Here is a 22,659-nt window from a genome sequence, read left to right as displayed (position 1 = left end):
TTACGTTGCAACTAATAAATCCCCCCGTTTCAGGAAAAGTGATACTTTCACTTTAGGCACAATTTTCGAAAATTAAAGCGGTGTTTCGTTTTTCTTCGGTTATCCCTCCCCACAGTGGCAGCGGTGTTCTAGTTATTTGTAAAATAAAAATAAAATTATAATTTAAAAAAAAAATTGTTTTAATATAATTTTACCTGGTACTTTTAGGAGCGATCCTGAAAGAATTAGGGACGACTAATAAGACAAAAACGGGTCACCCAAACTTAAAACGAAGCCACCCCTTATCTCCCGTTTATCATAATTTCCAAACTACCCTTAACAACCGGTAGTTATTATTACAGTCGGTAGTTAATTATGATGTATTTTAGTTTGTGTTACGAAAATTATAATCGGTAGTTAATATTGAAATCGGTAGGTAAGGTGTATCTAATCGGCAGTTAATTTCTAAATCGTTAGTTAAGGTGTATATATTTAGTGTTAGGAATTTTTTTTGGAGTTATTTAGTTTTAAAGTTTTTAGTGGGGGTGGGGGGAGGGGCGGAGGAGGAGGAGGTACATCATGGATGAGTATGAAGAAGAATACTACCGATTATGAAACATGGATGGGTATGAAGAAGGAGATACATCATGGATGGGTATGAAGAAGAATACTACCGATTATGAAACATGGATGGGTATGAAGAAGAATACTACCAATTATGAAACATGGATGGGTATGAAGAAGGAGATACATCATGGATGGGTATGAAGAAGAATACTACTATTATGAAACATGGATGGGTATGAAGAAGAAGGTGAGATACATCATGAAGAACATAATGTTGAAGGTTCACTACCGTTTGGAGAAGAATTACACGAGATCGAAGTTAATAATGGATCAAACATATAGGTATTGTGTTAAGAAACTCAAATACCCATTTTGTGTGCATTTGTATGCATTTTTAAACAAGAAAATTCGATATTTCTATATGCATTGAGTGCCATGAAATGCCCAGAATCGGTAGATAATGAAGTAACATATCTACCGATTATAAGATATTGCATCCCAAATATCTAAAATCGGTAGTCTTGTGGACGTAGAATACTACCGATTATGAAAAACCTCCAAATTCAATAATTTCAAATTTTCATAATCGGTAGTTGTTGAAATTACTTATATACTTGTAGATGGGGAAAAATGATTCGCTGGTTTTTTATGAAATGGAGAGACGACCGTGTGACAGAGGCTCCTTAACCGGGAAAATGACCTAACCTCAAACAGATGCACTGAACGGGAGTCTTTGAATTCGAGAGATCAATCTGTAGGACTCCGGCCTAAACCAAGTCAATGACCGTTCCAGAGTCAATTCGGTCATAAAGAGGGAGATGGGTTGGTCTGTAGGAGTGAAGCTGAGAATTGTGGGTATTAGAGTATAACTCGGTTGAACCCACCAAGCGTTGGTATGTCAAGTTTGGTTGTCATATTTTAGTGAGCCAAAACTGAATTAAAAGCCGCTTGATTATGTACTAGAGTCAACTTCGTACAGGTTAGCTTGAAATATTAGGATATGAGACATTACAAGTATTGCGAAGACTTGAAGAAGTGAAGAAATAAGGAGCTACAACGACAACATCATCCTTCCACTTGAGGTTAGTGATATTTGACTTGAACTGTTTCATTCCCCAACGTATCTTTCAAGTCGTGCATATTGAAAACAAAACAGCGAAGCATGAATGATTATACTCTAGTTAGACATAATATTAAGGAATACAATACGAGGTTTATTGCTTAACCATTAAACTTTGTAGATAAGACATCGACATAATCGTTTGAATGCTATTGTGATTATTTATGGGTATAAGGTGAAGATTTCATCCTAAGATACAATGTTTTACATTTTTTAAGGAAGTAAATTCATGAACTTGTTTTGTGAATCGAAAGAGAAATCGCCAGGCATTATTGGTATTGTTATTCATTGCATATATTTTGAACTACCAATATGTGTGATTAGTATAACCGCTCATGACTTGTTTATGTTCCTGGTAAAACTATTCACAAAGGCCTGACTTTTGTATTGGTATGACTTTTATTAGTGAAATCGATCTTAAGTAATCACCTGAGATGGTATGATCGATTTAGTGTTATTGGTATGACCGACTCCGGGTAAAGGGGAACCAATCCTAGTAATAGGTTCAACCTATCACAAAGGGGAATCGATCCTTGTATGAGGTGCATGAAGTTTTTAGCAGAAAGGGGAACCGATCTTATGGACATGTGCAACACGTTTTTAGGCAAAGGGGAACCGATCCTATGGACATGTGCAACAAGTACAATTTAGATACCATATTTATGTGGGGAACCGATCCTCGTACCCAGTCAAACGAATTTTGGAAATCTAGTGTGACTATGCACAATAATCTCATGGAGGTAGAATCGAAACTTGTTTTGGTAGAACCGTGAAACCCATGATTGGCGATTGAGTGTTCTTGATCAATCACGTAGTTCTTGAAAGTCATATGAACCAATTCTAAACTTGTTTGGAAGTGTGGCAAATCGGTTTCAAGATTGTAAGTATGAAAGAGAACTTACAAAGTAAAGATGTCGACATACTTTGCAGTAACGCTTATCTTTAATTGTTCAAAGTTATTCCTTAATAGCTAATGGAAGAAAATCCCGGATCGAATGAGAATCTTTTATTTAAGGTTTTTAATTTTATTTTTGGAAAATGAAAATTAATAATGTGTATTTTCTAGTTGGATATTTTCTAAGAGATTTTCGGTCAATATTTGGACAAAGCAATTCCAAGAATTATGGAAACCGAATCTGGAATATATTGCATATCTTGAGAATATTTTTGGTTTTCGAAATTCCTTGGTGTACAAACTTCCTTGGTCTATAAATATGAAAGTTTGCATTTCGAGCAAACTAATCCTCGTACAGCGAGAACTATCTCAGTTGTGTTGTTACTAGTGAAGCCGCCTATTCGGAGAGGAGAGTAACCTAATTAGGCGAAATCTCTTACGTCCGCTCAGTTTAAAGACTTCTTTGGGATTGAGAAGCTCTATTAGTACCATTGGTAGGAAACTAGATAATTGCGGTTTATCTTTTGTTTTCGATTGATTTGATTGACTAACGGTGGTTGAACTTTGATTGCACCTAGTTTTTTTTATGCTTGAGAATCTTCTCTTCTGATATAAGATTCACTCAAACTATATCGAAGTTTCGACGGGGATATTTAGACTGTTTGTAGATCTAAAGACGTCTTGTGATAATCCATTGTCAACAGACTCTATTCTGTGCTTGATTGATCACAAGATATTCAAGTTGATTGTGTGCAGGTGTTTATTGAATATCTAAAAAGATTTGAAGACAAAGAAGACTTTGAAGATTTCTGATTTCGGTTCATAATCTTTGGTGTGCACAAACTTGTTTCGGTAAAAGAGGATCCAACTATAATCGGTTTATCCTTGTGGTAGATTAGATTGATTAGTTGTATAGTGTAAAGACCCTCAAGCTCGTCAACACTATTAGACTAGTCAAGAGACGAATTAGCCGATAATAACTCGATTAGTTTAACACAACATTAATTAATAGAAACTAATCTAACAAGGATTTAGTTACGAAACTAGTACAGTTGAATAGATCTCAAAAAGTTACGCTGAATGGACTACTCGAACGTGTCAGTCGCATATCATATGAAGAAGATATTATCAGTTTAGTTGGAAGGGGAAAATAGTTATTTTGTAGTTTAACCGAATTGGCATCCCTTATCCAAGTTTGGGCGCCTCAGTATTTTGCTTCGGCCTTATCAAGACCAAGTCGAGAAGATACGCGCATATTTCTTTTCTTCTTCTTCTTCTTCTCTCTTCTTATTCCTCTCCTTTCTGAGCTGCTAGTGGAATCGAGAGTTGGATTAGTGATTTTGAGATCGAAATAGGTTTGAATAGGTCAAAGAGTTGATGGTAGTGGTGGTGTTAATTCATGCGGTTGATTCAGATTACAAGAAAAGGAAAATCAGGGATAATCAATTAGGTTTTCTTCTGATATTGGATTTATATAGAATAAATATATGTTTAGTGTAGAAGATTGATGAAGAACGAAAGGGTGTTCAGTTGATTGATGCTTCGGAGCCATTTAAGAAAAAATTGAAGAAGTGATTGAGGAGTTAGGGTTTCTCAGAAATTGAATCAGGGTTTGTAAGAAGTTCAAAGAAGAACCATCAGATGGAGTTGTCGATCTAGGGAACATGAAGTGAAGTTAAAAGTTACGGTTTTAATTTGAAGATTTGACTTCAAAGAAGAACAGAAATTGAGAATTGAAGAATTAGGTTTCGATTGTGCTTGTAAGGAAGTGACGAGATTGTAATTAGTGGTGTCGTGGAGATGTTTTGAGGTGGATGAATGGATTCAGGTGGAGGAGAACTGAATTCAATTTCCTCAGAATTACTGAACTAAGGTAATTGTTCTTTTAAAACTAGTTTAAGTTTATTGAGTTTATATGTTTGTGTTTGAACTGTTGAGGTGATCAAACAATGAGACTGTGGCTGTAAGTAGAAGTGGTTTCGATAGTAGAATGGATTGAATCATGTTCTAGGAGTTTAGACAGAACTCTAAGACTTTATGCAATGGTTGTGGTATGCTTGAGTAACTGTGTTGAACTGGGGTGCAGTTATAATTATTGGAGTTGGTGAAGAGAAATAGATGCATTATTTCAGTGAGAGGAGATAATCTTGCAACTATGGGATGATTGTTGTTTGATAAGAGTGAATTGAAGCTGTTAAATAATACAGTTACAATTGCATTTGTGTTTTGGATTTCAATTGAGATTGATCTAGTTTAAGTGGATGTGCATTTGAGATATGCTCAACTAACTGTGGTGGTGATGTTACCGAGTTAGGAGTAGTAGTGTTGATGCGGTGAGTTGTTGGGGGAAAATGTAATTTTTTTAGGGGAGGTTTGATATGTCGCAGGTAGAGTGGAATGGTAATTAAGAAGGAGGTTTCTTAGAATGAGAAATGGTGTTGTAGGTGGTGATAATGCTGATGTGGTGAATGTGGAATTGAAATTGATGTTGTTATTGAAGATAGAAACAGTGGTTCAGATGATGTTGCTTCATGAAAATGGAGCTGAGATTAGTGATTGTGTTTGCTTGGGTGTATGTGAATGGGTATGAATGAATCTGTAAGAAGGATTTAAGAAGAATGATGTTGTAGAAGCAAAGATGGTAGTTCTGGAAGAATTGTAACTGAGATGTGATAGTGGTATGGGTTGTAGGAGTGAGTGCAGAGTTGTTCTTATTGAATGGAACAGTCAATGGCAGGGAAGATCAGTGTTGTAATGAAACCACATGATTATGGATGGACAATTTGAATGAAATGTTATGTGATTGAGTTATAGGAGTGAAGGTTAGATGAATGTGTTGAGTTGAACCTCTCTAGTGAAGGCTTAAAGCTGCAATTGTAGGTAGGCTTAAATACATTTGTATTGAATTATTGAATTCTATTTGAATGCAATGCAATGTTTAGTAATTGTATAACTTCTGTTCTTGAGTATTAGGCCTGTTAGTCATCCTAGTCAGATTATCTGACTGATTATGTTCTTAGCTGACTTAGATCATCTGACAGAGTTGAATCAGTCTAACCCTGAGTTGACTCACTGATTCCCTATTTGATTCAGTGGACTTGACCGGACTTTGACCTGGACTTAGATGTTGACTGTTAGTTAACTCCTACGACCAAACATTGACCGTTTAATTGACCAGTTAGACCAGGCCTTGTGTAATGGGCATATTTAGTGGTCTTGGGCTTAGGTTTAGTTTCCTATTTTTGATGTATTGGAGCCCTTATGGTCCGAAATAGTCTTTGATTCCTTTTACAAAGTTGTAGACATTCATAAGACTTAGTTAATGGATTACAGAATCAATCTAAGTGAATTAGTAAATCTTAGATATGTCAAAGATAGATAATAAAAAAAGGTGTAGAACCATAAAAGGGCTTAGAACCATTAGATAGACTTGTATGATTCTTGCATGAGTCATTTTCAATAGATTCTTAGAGTTCTTGTGTGATTAACAGTTAGTTATTAACAACGATCAATTTAAAGGATGAACCAGTGGATCGTGGATCTCGAGGTAGGCGTGGCTTGTCATCAAAAGAGGTGGGAATCGAGAACGAACTCTCTTGTATTCGTTATTGTTTCACAAATCAATCTTGGTGTTGTAAAATTCATGCATATCTTTGTGTTCCTTGTGTGGTATGAGATGTGTGCCGACACAATATCAGTATTCTATGGCTAAGGCGATATACCGCAACATTACACGGCTAGGGCGATACACCACAATATTATTCTTCCTTTATATACCAGTATTTAGGACGATACACCGCAATATTACACGGCTAGGGCGATACACCGCAATATTATTCTTCCCTTATGTGCGGCAACATATCTCATACATGGATGTTTGCTGTTATTTATGGATATCTTTGAAGAAGTTTCTACATTATGTTTTATTGTCTTTCTTTGTATTAACGACTTTCGATAAAACCTGTATTGTCTTCGAATCATATTAATGATTACTTGAAAGCTAGTTGTTATTCCTACGGGGCATCCCTTTTAGGGATGACGTGCTCACCCATTCCCACTTTCCGTTTCAGAGACAAACCAGAGTTGCACAGCGAAAGCTCCGAGAAGTTGACTTTGTTAGTTGATTATATTATGATATGTTCATTATGTTGTATATTCTATTTGTAAACCAAATGACTATCGTATATGTATCATCTGAGAGAAGTTCTTGTATATATTTCTGAGCGGGGCTAGTTCTTGGGTTTAGTTTTTGTAGCAGATTTCTTAATTGAATGTTTAAGTAATTGATTTAGATTCTTAGTGCCTCTTTATTTAGTTAATCTCTTGGATTAGTCAGCTGTTAGCTTAGGGGGCGCTACATGTAGATCAACATCAATACAATTCTTTGTGATTAAAAGTACTGATTGCAAAATCTTAACAATTACTTCAGTAGTTGATAATAAGATAGATCTAAGAACCTGACGAAGGATTTTATTGAGATAAACAGAAGAGCCTTTGTCCAACTCACATCACTTGGTTGAAAATAGTTGATACCAAACAGATTTGTTGTTCCTTTACTGTTTGGAATACGAACCAAAGGAATTGTTCCAAGTACGTGACTTATTACAGGTCGGAGGCGTGGGAATACAGACGGAACTAGGTGAAATATATGTTTAGTTGCTTGGTCTCAACTATACGAAGTTGGTTTGATTTTGTATGGCGGCTTAATCCTGAGAGTATTCAATTCTGGACAAGGTCCCGGGGTTTTTCTGCATTTGCGGTTTCCTCGTTAACAAAATCTTGTTGTGTCATTTACTTTTATTTTCCGCAATTATAATTGTTTTTATTATAATTTAAAGTAAATTACACAAACGTTAATTCCTATTTATGTGATAAGTAATCCTATTGCGTTTTTTTAAGTCCGCACCTTTTATCAAGTAAACATACTTCGTTGTTGTATTGTCTCGATCTCGTATCCATAGACGATCACACGAAGTGTGAACCGATTTTTTGTATTGTATCGACTCAGTCCATAGACAATCATTTTCGGAGAAAGGACTTATAGGTGGAATTTTTTTAGATTGAGGTATATTTGGGTACCCTCGTCTTTTCAATTGGTATCAGAGCAGGCAAACACGAAAAGATCTAACAATCTGTGTTTGGTACGATCCAGCCTATAAGAAATTGAATCTATGTATGATTCAGTTAACGTTATGCAAGAGTATGACTACTCAAAAGTTGAAGATGTTACTACTTCGTTGACTCATGATCCAGGAGTTGCGAAAACATTTGTGTCCATCTCTGATGGAAAGGAAGATGTTGATAAAGAGTTGGTAAAACTCCTAAAGCCTATAAAATCTCTGTCTTCTTCTGATGTTGATACAAATTTCACTGTCAAATTAGAAGCTCTTGGTAGATCTCTTTTTCAAGAAAAGGAGACACGTCCTATGACTCTGACTAATGATGATGTTGTATTTTCTTATGATGTTGAGGAAACTAAAAGTCCTTGCTTGACTTTTACAGATTGTGATAAAACCGGTTTAGTCACATCTGAAACAGATCAAGATGATGGTAGTTTTCCTAACTACCTCAAGTCAGAAGAGGATAAAAAACCATCTTCAATATCTACTGATGATCAAATGAAATCTTATCCGAAGGAAACTTTGAACCGATTCCGTGTAAGTGATCTTAAGGAATACAATTTTCAGTCACTTGACAGGAAACTTATACTTCTTCAACATACGGTGGTAAAAATATCGAAAGAAGTTTCTTGTCTTAAAAAACTGAAAGACCATTCCTCAGTAGAAAGACAGATTATACCACTACCCTATAAAATCAACTCAAAAGAGTCAGAGGGAAGAGTTGATAATCGCTTATGGAAAAAGGTTTCTCCTCACCCATATCAAAACAGTTCTAGTTTTGATGAAGAACGACTCCAGAAGGAAGGGAAAGAGAGAATCTCTGCCAAAAGAAACAATCAGGAATTTCCGATAATTGTTTCAGATAATCACACTGATGTGGATCATAAGTAAGTCCTTAGAATGAGAAAATCTTATGAAAATCATATTGAAAGAATTAAGAGAGATTTATCTATCTCTGAAAATTCTCACGTCAGTACAATTTTTCCACGTGATCATATATCTAGAGTTAGAAAGATCATCTTCTTGGGAGAATATATTTTGGCAGAAATTCCCGAAGAGAAACATGAACTATGTTTATGATATTCAATGTAAGCTAGAGAAAGCTTACTCCGATGCAACGTAGTTGTATCAAAATTGTACACTCTCATCTTTTTCCGTGCTCTTATTCATGGATGGGAAAGGCACAATAAAACTGGAGCACATTTGTTTGTATAGATGTTTATCAGAAAAGTTGTGACACTTTATGGGTAGGTGCGAATCCATGGTTGTCTGAAAAAATATTCATGTTTATCATGTTCTTCCAAAAATAGGTTTTATTTAGAATTTTCGAATTTTAATAAGCCTCCAGCATGAGAAGTTCGGACAAAGGAAACGAAATATATTTCTGTAATATTTTCGGATTTTCTGATATTTTCGGTCCGAGAGTTGTCTCTTCTTAAAGGGAAACTATTCTTGCCTATATATTGAAACCCTGATCAATCCTTATTTATATAATAGATCATGCCTCCAATAACTCGCAGTATCACAAAGGCTAATAAGGATGAAGCTCAAAAGGTTAAAGATTGTCAACGAATCAACACAGAGAGGAGGAAGAAAAACATATCAAAAATCATGTCTGATTATGATTCTGATAGTTCAGTTGGATCACAAGATGAGTCATGTATGTTGGCTTACCATTTACAAGATCCAACCAAAATCAAGTGGATTTGTTCTGACAGTATGATTGATTATATCCAAGGTTTTGAAGAACTAAGAACCAATCTCATAATAACGGTTCGAAATCAGGCCTGGCTCAAGGATAAGATTGAGGAAACAAAAGATGATATTGCTGATATGAAGGTTCAAGTTTAAAAGCTTGAGAAACAGGAAGTGGTTGCAGACAAGTCTCTTGAGACATGCTTTAAAAGTTTGAACACTGAAGAAACCTCAGTGAACAACTAGAGCACCATTAGAGATTAAGTTATATGCTGTAATACTTAATCCAGAAAATAGACATCAATTTTTGATTTTTTTCAATGATTGTATTAAGTCTATTATGAATAAAACTATTATTATGAATAAAATTATTTGATTTATAATTTTTCTTGTGTTAGTTTTTGATTTACATAGCATGTGCTTAAATGCTTTATGTTATTGCTATGTATGTTTATGGGATGTTTGATTTCGGTTTTTAACCTTGATATTCGATCTCATAATGTTGTGAACCTGTTAGGGTTCTAACCCAAAATAACTATACAAGAACCCTAAGATAGAATTTACAAATAAAAAGAACAAATAAAGAACTAGTTTTGTATTAATTGATTGATTGATTGAATGCTTAAACCCTAGAACAAACTATGAATATATAGATAACATGACTTGAGTCCTAAGCTATAACAAATATGGAAAGATATACTAATTCCTAAAATAACTAATTGGCGTTGGTGTCCCAACATCCCCAACCCCTTGAGACACAACTTGTCCTCAAGTTGGATCATAAAACTAAATTGATTCCTAAATATATATAGCCAAAAAATATAGTCACATCTTGATTTCCCCGGCCATGACAAAGTCTTCTGACTTGCGTGTGATACACATTTCTGATCTGCATACACAACAGGAAGATGATTTATTATTTCTGAAGCAGTGTGTCGAGCAGTACAATGTACCTCAAGAGCACAGGTACTCATTGCTTCCCAGAATTAGATATGCTTGGTCTTTCTGTTCTCCTAGCGCCTGCAGACCTTATAGAAGGATTGTAAGGACCCATAAGATCGTCAACGCTATTAGACCGGTCAAGTGACGAATTAGCCGATAATAACTCGATTAGTTTAACACGAACATTTAAAAATTAATCTAACAACGATCTAGATACGAAACTAGTACGATCGGATCGATCTCGAAAAGTTATGCGAAATGAGCTACTCGAACGTGTCATTCGGATATCGGACGAAGAAGATATCACACTCGGAGTTTTGGATGTGAAAGTTTGACAAAAATTCAATCGGAGTGGACTGGACCATTGACCGGACCTCTACGTTGACTGGTCCTATGTTTTAAATATGGTTAGCCCTTAGCTGACCTTAAGGATGGGTGATAGCCATTGGTGTATAAGGGGTGTAAATAATTTAATTAACAAACTAAGATGTCCACGTATATCTCTTCTTCACGTGTGACCGAGAAAAGAAGGTGGTGGTGTTGTTTTATAACAAAAGCAGAGAGCCAGTGTTGGATTGAGAGGAAGTATATTACAAAGAGAAAAGAAAATCGTTCAAAGGGCACGAGGAAAGAAAAAAAAGAAAAGAAAAGAAGGGGAGTTCTAGTTGTTGATATATGGATTTGATGGTGTTGATTAAATATAGAGATATGATGATCGTGATGGATTATTGTTTATGATGGTATAGATGTATGATGCAAACATGTTAAACAATCAAGGTAAGCTTCTAAATCGGTTCATGTATATTAGTAATGGATTGGGTAATCTTTGGATATAAAGAATAAACCAAGAGTGATGATAAAATCATGGTTTTATGTGTTCATTGTATTTTCTTTATTTTTTTTTTTGATTCCTAGATATCTCTATAGCTTGATACAAGCATATCTGGTTGTTTTGGTTCATGGTACATATAGTTAGGAATGAGTATACTCTTAAATTGCTTGGTTTAGAGTTAGTTTGAGTGAGTTATGGTGATTTTGGTGTTGAACATGAAATCTGGAAATTAATGGTTTTTGTGGTGAGACATCGTCCTCATGGATGTTTTTAGGAATGATAGGAACGGAAATAGCTCCGCAGCAAAACTAGAAAGTTATACAGGAGGCGTTCATCTTTTCATAGAGCCAAAAAAATCCTTATTTGGATCAAAACTGAGTGTTTTATAGACCACCAAAGTTAGGCCCTTGTGCTGAAAACAAGTAAGAAAACATAAAATTTTGGAGAAGATGACTGAGTCATCTCAGTGAGTTAACCAAGTTGGAACTGTTTCCTGAGTCAGACCGAGTCAGTTGGGGTTAGGTCTTGATTGGTTTAGCGGGCCATTTTAGCGGGCCGGTCAGGGTTGAACCACGGGTAGGTTTAGGGACAGATTGCTTATATTGAGTTTTTAGACCACTTATGTTTCGAATTAGCTTTTGATTCCTTCTGTAAAGTTGTAGGGTTTTTCGAGGGTTTTCCGATGATACCCAATTTGGTCCTATTTGGATAAGTAGATATTAATTTAAGCCCAAATTACATATTACCAGGTTATAGAATTATTGATAAAACTAGAAGCATTAGTTATTTCACTTAGCCTATAACTATAGAATTGTATGAGATTACACGGTGATTCTTGTATGAGCCATTTTGGCTAGTGATTTAAGATTTTTTCGTGGTTGTAATAATGAGGTTCAAACTCTCGGACTTGTGAAGATTAAATTTAAAGATTTAATAAAATTATATACAAAATTATTAACAATGGGTGCGAGAGGTAACAAAGACACTAGATTCCACTATTATGCAAAATTGAATGATAAATATTTCAAAACTCTATTCAATTCTTAAGTCCTTTTTTATCTTTAATTCACTATCAATCATACAGATTCTCAACCATTATTTGCAAACCTTAAGCATAGATTATCAAGAGATTAAACCAAGCATAACCTATCAAACTGAGTAACAAATAATTAAGACAATCATTCAAACAATTTAAAACTCTGCAAAAGCAGCGGTTAGGTGAATTATATAATAAAATGAAATAGTTACCCATTTATGTTGCATGAATAGCTTCCTCCATTGCCTTGGTTACGAGGGAATTAGCTCATCATAGTATAAATGCTCTCAAAATAATTTATTATGGCTCAAAAATGGTTTACAAATGATGAGAAGAAGAGAAAATGGTGTAAACTGTAATCTGCGACGCACAAAAAGCGTCACAGAATGAACGATAAATGACAAGTGCTGCTGCTGTTTAGACTGTTCTGCGACCCACGTTTGTGCGTCTTAGACGCTGTTCATAAACGACTGTCCTTGCGAGTCCGTTCTTCGTGTTCTTGGTGTTCTTCATCATCATCAGCAGCAGCAACAGAGTTTCATCAACTCTTGATTTTTGCTTCTCTGGCCCTCCTATCGACTCCCCAAACTCTCGACAACCTCTCTGTAGCACATTAGGAACATATTTATACGTAATTGAACCATTGAATCTCCTCCATTAACTCCAAATAATCTTCATTTACTCGGCCATTGAAGAAAAATATTTCGGAATATTTTCTTCCCTGAATTATCTCTATACGCGTCTGAAGCTGTAAATGGTGAGTAGATTTTCTTTGTTTATCTCAAACACACTTCAGAATATAGCCAAGCCCCATCCAAACACGAGCAGCACACTTCCAACTCATCAAAACCCCGTGAAATATTTTCCATGCACGCGTCTGCTCTGATTTCATCTGATGGATTTTCCAGCCAAATTTGATCGCATCCAACACCCATATCCTTCCTGTCTAGCCTAGCAGAAGATAACCAATGAGTTTCAGCCATTGAATCGGCCTGAAACTCCTTCAAAAATCGATTGGCAAATATGCCAGTAAATAACCAAATTTTCCCGCCAATTTTGGAATTTGAATTTGGGAAGAAAACTGGCCTCCCCCTAATCCAGTTCTGGTGTCCCTTTAGCAATTGGGGCCGAAATAGTAATTTTTGGGTGGAAATAGTATTTTTTCTTGGTTCCTCTGGGAAATTTCTGTGACGTTTCCAGTGCATTTCTGGGGTTCCTTTAATACTTTATCTTGGGGGTGTAAAACACCACTTTTTGAGCCCATTTCACCGCAAGGGCTTATTTCTCTAAAATTTCCTACAAGAACACAAAATAACACAATAAGTACTTAATCGAGTCTAACAATACAGAATATTGAGAACAAAATAGACACATAAATGCGTCTATCAAATACCCCCAAACTTATTATTTGCTAGTCCTCGAGCAAAACTAAAAAATAAAACCGAGTTAATCTCGGGTGGGTTTAACAGAGGTGTACCCACAAAAACCATGACTTCTAATTGGTCACAAGTATCCAAAGAGCTATGAGGACATACATATTCTCAACCTATCTCCAAGTAACTAGAATGCCAGAGAAATTAAAGGTGTCAGCTCTAAAGCTGGCTGAAGAAAAGGGGAGATACATCCGCACGACTGCTAGATAAAGAGATATCCGCTACATAGCTAGATAAACATTGTAAGATGTGTCCGCTGCTTTACAGCTGGATAAGATTAGGAGAGAGATAAACATGAGAGGGACATCTGCTACACAGCTGGACTAATTACGTGTGATGAGTTAAACCAGTGCTAGAAATATCTTGTGCCAGATTGAAAGCAGACTAACAAAGCAACCAAAATGCATCTTTCTTCGACTCTCTCACAGTGCTCAGTAGAAATAACGTCTTCTTCGGTCTTCAACTGTTGATGATAAACTCTCGAACCTCATAGAACCTTGACAATTAACTCTTCTCTTCGATTTCTTGCTTGACTTATAAATTTCTTCTTCCCTATGGCCTTATTGAACAAAAAGAACGTAATGATGTTTTTTTTTTTCATTTTTCATTTTTTTTTTTTTGTCTTTTACAAGACAAAAATTTACATGGCCATGAGAGAAGGACTTTAGAACTTGGATCTTCACAACTTGTGATGTCTTGGTATCATGAACTTCAACAACTTATATCATTTGCTCTTGTAACTTCTTGTAACTAAGTCTTCAACTTTGATTTTTGAATTATTCTTTTCTATTGTTGCTTCTAAACCTTAAACGTCTTCAACTTTTTCATAAATTTTGATGTCACTCCGCTTGTTGATGATGATAAGTTTCTACTGAGAGAGAGTCGTAATCCAGTAACTAAGACTACATTGTGAGGTTGCTTTGTCTTTCTGGCATTTCCTTCTGACCTACTTGCCTTTCCATCATGGATGGTTAGGTCCATCACGGTTACCCTCTAAAAGGAACAAGTTCTCTCCTGAATTTCAAGGATCTCAATGTCTTTTTCTCTAATGTCTCAATAGGTTGTTATCTCTAGCATTCCAATTTCTATCTTTTCGGTGAGAAACACTATGTAAACTTAGCTGACCGGGTACTATGTGACGTTAGAATTTTCAAAAATGCGACTAAAATGTTTCTCCCATACCCCCAAACTTAAATCTAACATTGTCCTCGATGTTCTAAAGATAAAATTAAAAGCATGAACAAGGAGAAACTGTTACCAATGAAGCAAAAGAGATAAGGAAAGATATTACCATGTCGCATGAATATTGGGTTACCTCCCAAGAAGTGGTAAGTTTAAAGTCTTCAGCCAGACTAAGCAAGGATTAGTCACCACGTAGAATCATATAGTAGTAGCCGGAATAACTGTGGGTCATCTGTATCAAAAAGTGTTACCCACAAGAAGAGGAAACTGCAACAGACCAAGAAGATACCGAACATACCCTTGCTTAAGACAACTACATCTAGTTGTGGTTCAGGTTCAGGCTCTATAAAAGGGTCTAAATAAAAGGTTTTCATCGGTTGGATTTCCTCAAAGCTAAGATCCGGTTCAGGTATTAGAGTCTGGAAAAACTCAACTAAGAACTTATAAGCACATAACAACAACCTGAATAACTGGGGATCCTCTAAGTCAATCAGATTTGACTCACACAGCTGACCACAATGAAAGAGGTGGTCTTCCTTAAGAAAATGTGTCGACCCTAATATCCTAAAGTGATTAGGTTTAGTCTCAAAACTTAATAACCGACACATCTTAAAATCAAAAGTTCCCACAATTGGTAGAAACGTTTTTGGTGGGAAAACAAAGTCAATCTTGGGATTATTGCCTGAGCTAACCTCATCAACCAGAGGATGCGTTTCTAACAGTTGAGACTCGCGTAGAATATTATTAAGTTCGGGAAAATGAGTACGAAAATAGTCTCGTAAGATGGGTGAGGCATTGATGTCAAGTCCCAAGTGAGGGATATTTTTAAGAGTTAAAGAACATGGAGAATGATAATCACCCCCAAACTTAGAGTTTTCGGCGTCTCTAGGTAGACTGGTCATAATCTCCCTAATTTCTAGGTTATCAGATTCCTGAAAGTGGGCGATTGATTTTTCTAAGTCAGGTTCATCCCCGCTAATCTGTACGAGTTCTTCTAAGACTATTGTTTCTAAATCGTTTGACTCGAAAACAGTACTCTCAAGATAAACTGGTTCCTCTAAACCATCATCGGTTTCGTAATCATCGTCTAAAACGGGGGTATTTCTAGTCAAATCCCCGTCCTTTTGAATAGGTAAATAATTATTAAAATTATTTGGATTTGAACTAGAAATATAATTATAATCATCATCACCATCCTCCTCCTCATCATCATCACAATATAATTTTTGATATTCACGAATTCTCAAGCTTTGTTCCCAACTACATGGTCTATGTTTATAATATTTCTCATAGATCGTTAGAGGTGATTCCTCAATAAAAGTTTCCAGTGCATTTCTGGGGTTCCTTTAATACTTTATCTTGGGGGTGTAAAACACCACTTTTTGAGCCCATTTCGCCGCAAGGGCTTATTTCTCTAAAATTTCCTACAAGAACACAAAATAACACAATAAGTACTTAATCGAGTCTAACAATACAGAATATTGAGAACAAAATAGACACATAAATGCGTCTATCAGCTAGCTTCTTATACTTTTTGTGTGATTAACAATTAGTCTATTAACAACGATCGATTCAAAGGGCGAACCAGTGGATCGTGGATGTCGAGGTAGGCGTGGCTTGTCATAACAAGAGGTGGGAATACTTTTAACTCTTTTGAAACCATTGTTGTTTCTTTTACAAAAGTTTATGTTTAACAAATTCATGCATTGTCTGTTTGTGCATTTCATGCATTGTTTAATTTGTATTATGATTGTTATGTTGATTCTTTGAATCTTTCCATGAATTGGAAAGGACTTGTAATGTTTGTTGTCATTATGAATTGTTATGGGAAATGAGAATTTCCACGTGTGGTATTTAGGATACTCTCCTTCATTTATATCTACATGAATTCAGCTTTTATGCTTATTAGGTGTGGAACAACCCGACATCAATATAGCTATGTAGGTGTGGAAAAACCCGGCATCACTAATATATATTGTTTGAAGAAGGAGTTTGTCCATATACATGTTTGTGCATTTCCAGTGACTTAGTCACTTTGATGTTTGGGAAAACATAGTATTGTTTTCCAAATCTTGCTCATGATTTCTTTAAAGTTAAATGTTATTTCTGCTGGGCACCCCTATCTAGGGATGAGTGCTCACCCTTTCCCACTTTCAGTTTCACAGACAGATCAGAGTTGTGCAGCGAAAACTTCGAGGAGTTGACTCCGTTAATTAGTTAACTTCTGCTATGTCTATTATGTTGTTTATTCCATTTGCAAACAAAATGACTATTGTATATGTATCATTTGAGAGAAGTTCATGTATATATATATCTGAGCGGGGTTAGTTTGGGTTAAGTTTTATAGAAGATTTCTTAATTGAATGTTTAAGTAAGTGATTCTAGATTCTTAGTGCCTCTTTGTTTAGTTAATCTCATGGATTAGTCAGCTGCTTGCTTTGGGGGCGCTACAATGTTGGTATCAGAGCTCACTATTAGATCTTATATGGGAAAAGATAGAATTAGCCAGTGCCAGTTAGTGAACTAGATTAGTTTAGAACTGGGTTGGGTTGTGAGATAAATCTTAATTACTAAAAGCTATTAATAATTAAAAGAATTATTTGATTGATTATTTGTTTGTTTGTTGTTTGTATGTGTAATTAAGTAAAAATTGTAGGGTGCTCCCATAACTTTAGCTAATAAGGATTTAAGAATAATTATTCTAAAAAGTATGCATACTTACACAATTCAATACTAAAAATAGTGAGATTAGTATTATTGATAAATCTTGAAAGTCACATATATACTTTTTAAGCACCTTGACTTATATGTAGGGTCAATAAATTATTATCACATAAATGTTAAAATACTTTTGGGACTCAATAATAATTGGAAGACTAGTTAGAATAAGAGTTTGACCATCGATGTTAATGATAAAAATATTATTATAATAATTATAGGATAGTAACAACAAAATGTAATTTTTATTACTAGTACAACTTAAGAATTATTTAGCAATAATAAAAAATTTAATTACGACTAAATTTTATCGGTCTAAGAAATAATAAATAAATGCCAAACGATTATGACAAATTATTAGTGGTTATTTACTTATATCCAGTCACATAATGAAATAAACAAATAGATACATTGAAGATAATATGTAATAATTTAGATAATAAAATTGTTTAAAATGTTGTGAACTATTTATATATTTTACGAAATAAATTATAATACATACACCAATTACGATAAAATTTTAGAGAGTAATTAATTTTAATAAATTAATAGATAGTTAATCCAACACTAGGGAATAGTGAAGGTTGTGTTTTCTCTGTTCGTAGGAAGGCATCGTTGGGTTTGGCCAACCTTGACAGGGCAACTGCATTCAGAAATGACCGATCATAGAAGCTTAGTATAATTCTTTAGAAAACCGATAATTATAAACTCACTTAGAAATATTCGTAGGAATCTCCCTTGTAATTAGATACAGATAATTTTTATAAAATAGGAATTAGTGCAAGAAACTGAGACTTCCCTATTTGAACTTAGAGCCACAAATTTTAGTTGTAGAAAGCCATATATGTTCGTGCTTTGTTTCTTGTTGTTTGCGCTTAGACAAAAGATAGAATTATTCTATAAGGTGGGGAGTTATTGAAGATCGGAAGGATGGTTTGATTTTCGAAGAAAAAGATGATACAAAGGTGGGGAGAATGTAAGGATCCACAAGCTCGTCAACGCTATTAGACCGATCAAGTGACGAATTAGCCGATAATAACTCGATTAGTTTAACACGAACGTTAATTAATAAAAATTAATCTCACAACGATCTAGATGCCAAACTAGTACCACCGGATAGAGCTCGAAAAGTTATGCGAAATGAGCTACTCGAACGTGTCATTCGGATATCGGACGAAGAAGATATCATACTCGGAGTTTTGGATGTGGAAGTTTGACAAAAAGTCAATCGGAGTGGACTGGACCATTGACCGGACCTCTACGTTGACTGGTCCTATGTTTTAAATATGGTTAGCCCTTAGCTGACCTTAAGGATGGGTGATAGCCATTGGTGTATAAGGGGTGTAAATAATTTAATTAACAAACTAATATGTCCACGTATATCTCTTCTTCACGTGTGACCGAGAAAAGAAGGTGGTGGTGTTGTTTTACAACAAAAACAGAGAGCTAGTGTTGGATTGAGATGAAGTATATTACAAAGAGAAAAGAAAATCGTTCAAAGGGCATGAAGAAAGAAATAAAGGAAAGAAAAAAAAAGAAAAGAAAAGAAAAGAAGGGGAGTTCTAGTTGTTGATATATGGATTTGATGGTGTTGATTAAATATAGAGATATGATGATCGTGATGGATTATTGTTTTTGATGGTAGAGATGTATGATGCAAACATGTTAAACAATCGAGGTAAGCTTCTAAATCGGATCATGTATATTAGTAATGGATTGGGTACTCTTTGGATATAGAGAATAAACCAAGAGTGATGATAAAATCATGGTTTTATATGTTCATTGTATTTTCTTTATTTTTTTTGATTCCTAGATATCTCTATTGGTTGATACAAGCATATCTGGTTGGTTTGGTTCATGGTACATATAGTTAGAAATCAATAGACTCTTAAATTGCTTGGTTTGGAGTTAGTTTGAGTGAGTTATGGTGATTTTGGTGTTGAACATGAAATCTGGAAATTAATGGTTTTTGAGGTGAGACATCGTCTTCATGGATGTTTTTAGGCATGACAGGAACGGAAATAGCTCCAGAGAAAAACTAGAAAGTTATAGAGGAGGTGTTCATCTTTACATAGAGCCAATAAACTCCTTATTTGGATCAGAATTGAGTGTTTTATAGACCACCAAAGTTAGGCCCTTGTGCTGAAAACAAGTAAGAAAACATAAATTTTTGGAGAAGATGACTGAGTCAGCTCAGTGAGTTAACCGAGTTGGAACTGTTTCGTGAGTCAGGCCGAGTCAGTTAGGGGTAGGTCTTGATTGGTTTAGCGGTCCAGTTTAGCGGGCCGGTCAGGGTTGAACCACGGGTAGGTTTAGGGACAGATTGCTTATATTGAGTTCTTAGACCACTTATGTTTCGAATTAGCTTTTGATTCCTTCTGTAAAGTTGTAGGGTTTTTCGAGGAATTTCCGATGATACCCAATTTGAACCTATTTGGATAAGTAGATATTAATTTAAACCCAGATTACATATTACCAGGTTATAGAACTATTGATAAAACTAGAAGCATTAGTTATTTCACTTAGCCTATAACTAGAGAATTGTATGAGATTATACTGTGATTCTTGTATGAGCCATTTTGGGTAGCTTCTTTGACTTTTTGTGTGATTAACAGTTAGTCTATTAACAACGATCGATTCAAAGGACGAACCAGTAGATCGTGGATGTCGAGGTAGGCGTGGCTTGTCATCACAATAGGTGGAAATACTTTTAACTCTTTTGAAACCATTGTTGTTTCTTTTACAAAAGTTTATGTTTAACAAACTCATGCATTGTCTGTTTGTGCATTTCATGCATTGTTTAGTTTGTATTATGATTTTTCTGTCGGTTCTTTGAATCCTTTCATGAATTGGAAAGGACTTGTAATGTTTGTTGTCATTATGAATTGTTATGGGAAATGAGAATTTTCACGTGTGGTATATAAGATACTCTCCTTCATTTATATCTACATGAATTCAACTTTTATGCTTATTAGGTGTGGAACAACCCGATATAGCTATGTAGGTGTGGAAAAACCTCGCATCACTAATATATATTGTTTGAAGAAGGAGTTTGTCCATATACATGTTGTGCATTTCCAGTGACTTAGTCACTTTGATGTTTGGGAAAACATGTATTGTTTTCCAAATCTTGCTCATGATTTCTTTAAAGTTAAATGTTATTCCTGCTGGGCATCCCTTCTAGGGATGATGTGCTCACCCTTTCCCACTTTCAGTTACAGAGACAGATCAGAGTTGCGCAGCGAAAGCTTCGAGGAGTTGACTCCGTTAATTAGTTAACTTCTGCTATGTCTATTATGTTGTTTATTCATTGCAAACAAAATGACTATTGTATATGCATCATTTGAGAGAAGTTCATGTATATATATTCCTGAGCAGGGTTAGTTTTGGGTTAAGTTTTATAGAAGATTTCTTAATTGAATGTTTAAGTAAATGATTTTGGATTCTTAGTGCCTCTTTGTTTTTAATCCATTGGATTAGTCAGCTGCTAGCTTTGGGGGAGCTACAAGGATCTGCCTTCTTGCATTTATTGTGCTTGTGAAATCTAATAATGCTCATGATGAGATTGTGCCTTTCTTTGCGATTGAGACGGAGTACACAAACGAGTTGATCAAGATTGTTCGATCAGAGGAAACTATCTCTGGAACCATCAAGACCCTTTTTATGCTTGCGTTAGCCGCACAGTTGGCTGCATATTCGTCCTCTCACGATCGGTCCCGCATAATGAGTGAATCAAGCATCATCGTTGCTGGGAGGAACCGCATGATTCTTCTGAATGTGCTTCAGAAAGTCGTTTCGTCAATGAAGAGTTCTAATGATCCGTCAACTCTTTCCTTATTTGAAGCACTTCTACAATTTTATATGCTCCATCGGAGAACCATTAGAGGTTCAATAATGGTTCAAACACTCTTGCCTATACTTCAAGATATTGAGTCTGCACATATGCATCTGGTCTGTCTTACTGTAAAAGCTTTGCAGAAACTCATGGATTATAGTAATGCTGGTGTTTCTCTGTTAAAAGATTTGGGTGGAGTAGAACTCTTGGCTCAGAAGTTACATATTGAAGTCAATAGAGTTATTGGTTTGTCTGGTCCAAGTGATAACTCAATAATCGTGGAAGACATAACAAATTTTGACGATGATCATTTGTATGCACAGAAGCGCCTCATCAAGACTTTCCTATAGAAGCGCCCATAAAGCTTGTACCATATTTGTGCTTACGATGAAAAAGAAACCGTCCCGTTATATGTAAAGTGAATGTTGTTGTCTTTCCATAGGTGTTTGTTGAAGCGTTAACGAAATCGTTAAAAACACTTATGTATTTATCACGTCCATATGATGGCAAAGATATGCATGTAACTGGCTCCATTTCAACCACTATCATTAAGAAAGATGAAATACTCTCAATAATAATTTTTATTTTCGACTTCTTCACCAACAGCCTTCTTCCATCATCACCACTGTCGCCATTCTTAACAATTGCAATTGAATTCACAAGCCACTGGCGTAATCCATATTCAAGTTTAAGAGCTAGCTTATGAATTGAATTTTCATTGTACCGAGCCAGGAAATTCATACGTTTGAAATCTTTTCCACGATCAAACAATAACTGAGGATACAAAAAGCGCAGAGCAAAGCAGTTCTTACCGGTTAGTTTAGCGTATATAGTGATTAACGCCTCTAAAAGCTCGCAATACTCCTCAGCAGATGTAGTATAATTTTGAAGGCTAAAATCCCATACTAACTTATTAGTAATATTACCAAGTTGAGAACCCACGATATGTATCGAAGAACCAAAATTACTCACATCATATTTTTCAACATTAATAATAGACAATGGAGCTACCGAATCTATAAAAGCAAAATCTGACTGATGCCCAAATCCCGGAATAAATGGAAAACTCGATTTCCCACCACAATTAGATGACATAGCTGTACACTTTCCACAATCAAATAGTATACGAGAGTAATCATAAGGGAAATAAAAATAATCCCCACCATGGAGTTTGATGTTGAGGAATACCTTGGAATTTTCAAGTTCTTTATAACCCATATTAGCAATTCTGAGTTGACGCACGTCTGCTATAGTCGTTCTTGTTTGATAACCCCCACCGTTAGGATAAACATCAATTTCTTTATC

General features: G+C 35.4%; 1 protein-coding gene across 1 annotated transcript; it reads left to right on the top strand.

Annotated features, from left to right (window-relative positions):
- Window positions 1-597: 597 nt before the first annotated feature.
- Window positions 598-21,704, top strand: LOC113360541 (E3 ubiquitin-protein ligase UPL1-like). The gene is made up of 2 exons (XM_026604044.1): window positions 598-741; window positions 21,000-21,704. The coding sequence occupies exons 1-2, from the start codon at window positions 598-600 to the stop codon at window positions 21,702-21,704; spliced, it is 849 nt and encodes a 282-aa protein (XP_026459829.1).
- Window positions 21,705-22,659: the final 955 nt, after the last annotated feature.

Source organism: Papaver somniferum, chromosome 3, assembly GCF_003573695.1.
Source record: "Papaver somniferum cultivar HN1 chromosome 3, ASM357369v1, whole genome shotgun sequence".
Taxonomy (NCBI): domain Eukaryota; kingdom Viridiplantae; phylum Streptophyta; class Magnoliopsida; order Ranunculales; family Papaveraceae; genus Papaver; species Papaver somniferum.
The sequence above is the reverse complement of the archived record's forward strand: the minus strand, read 5'-3'. Positions and strand labels throughout refer to the sequence as shown.

Bases quoted from the DNA above. Each gene is read 5' to 3' on its own strand.
- LOC113360541 (XM_026604044.1), top strand. From the start codon at position 598: ATGGATGGGTATGAAGAAGGAGATACATCATGGATGGGTATGAAGAAG. The intron at 742-20,999 runs GTATGAAGAAGA...CCATTGGATTAG, and splicing joins AGGAGATACATCATGGATGG to TCAGCTGCTAGCTTTGGGGG.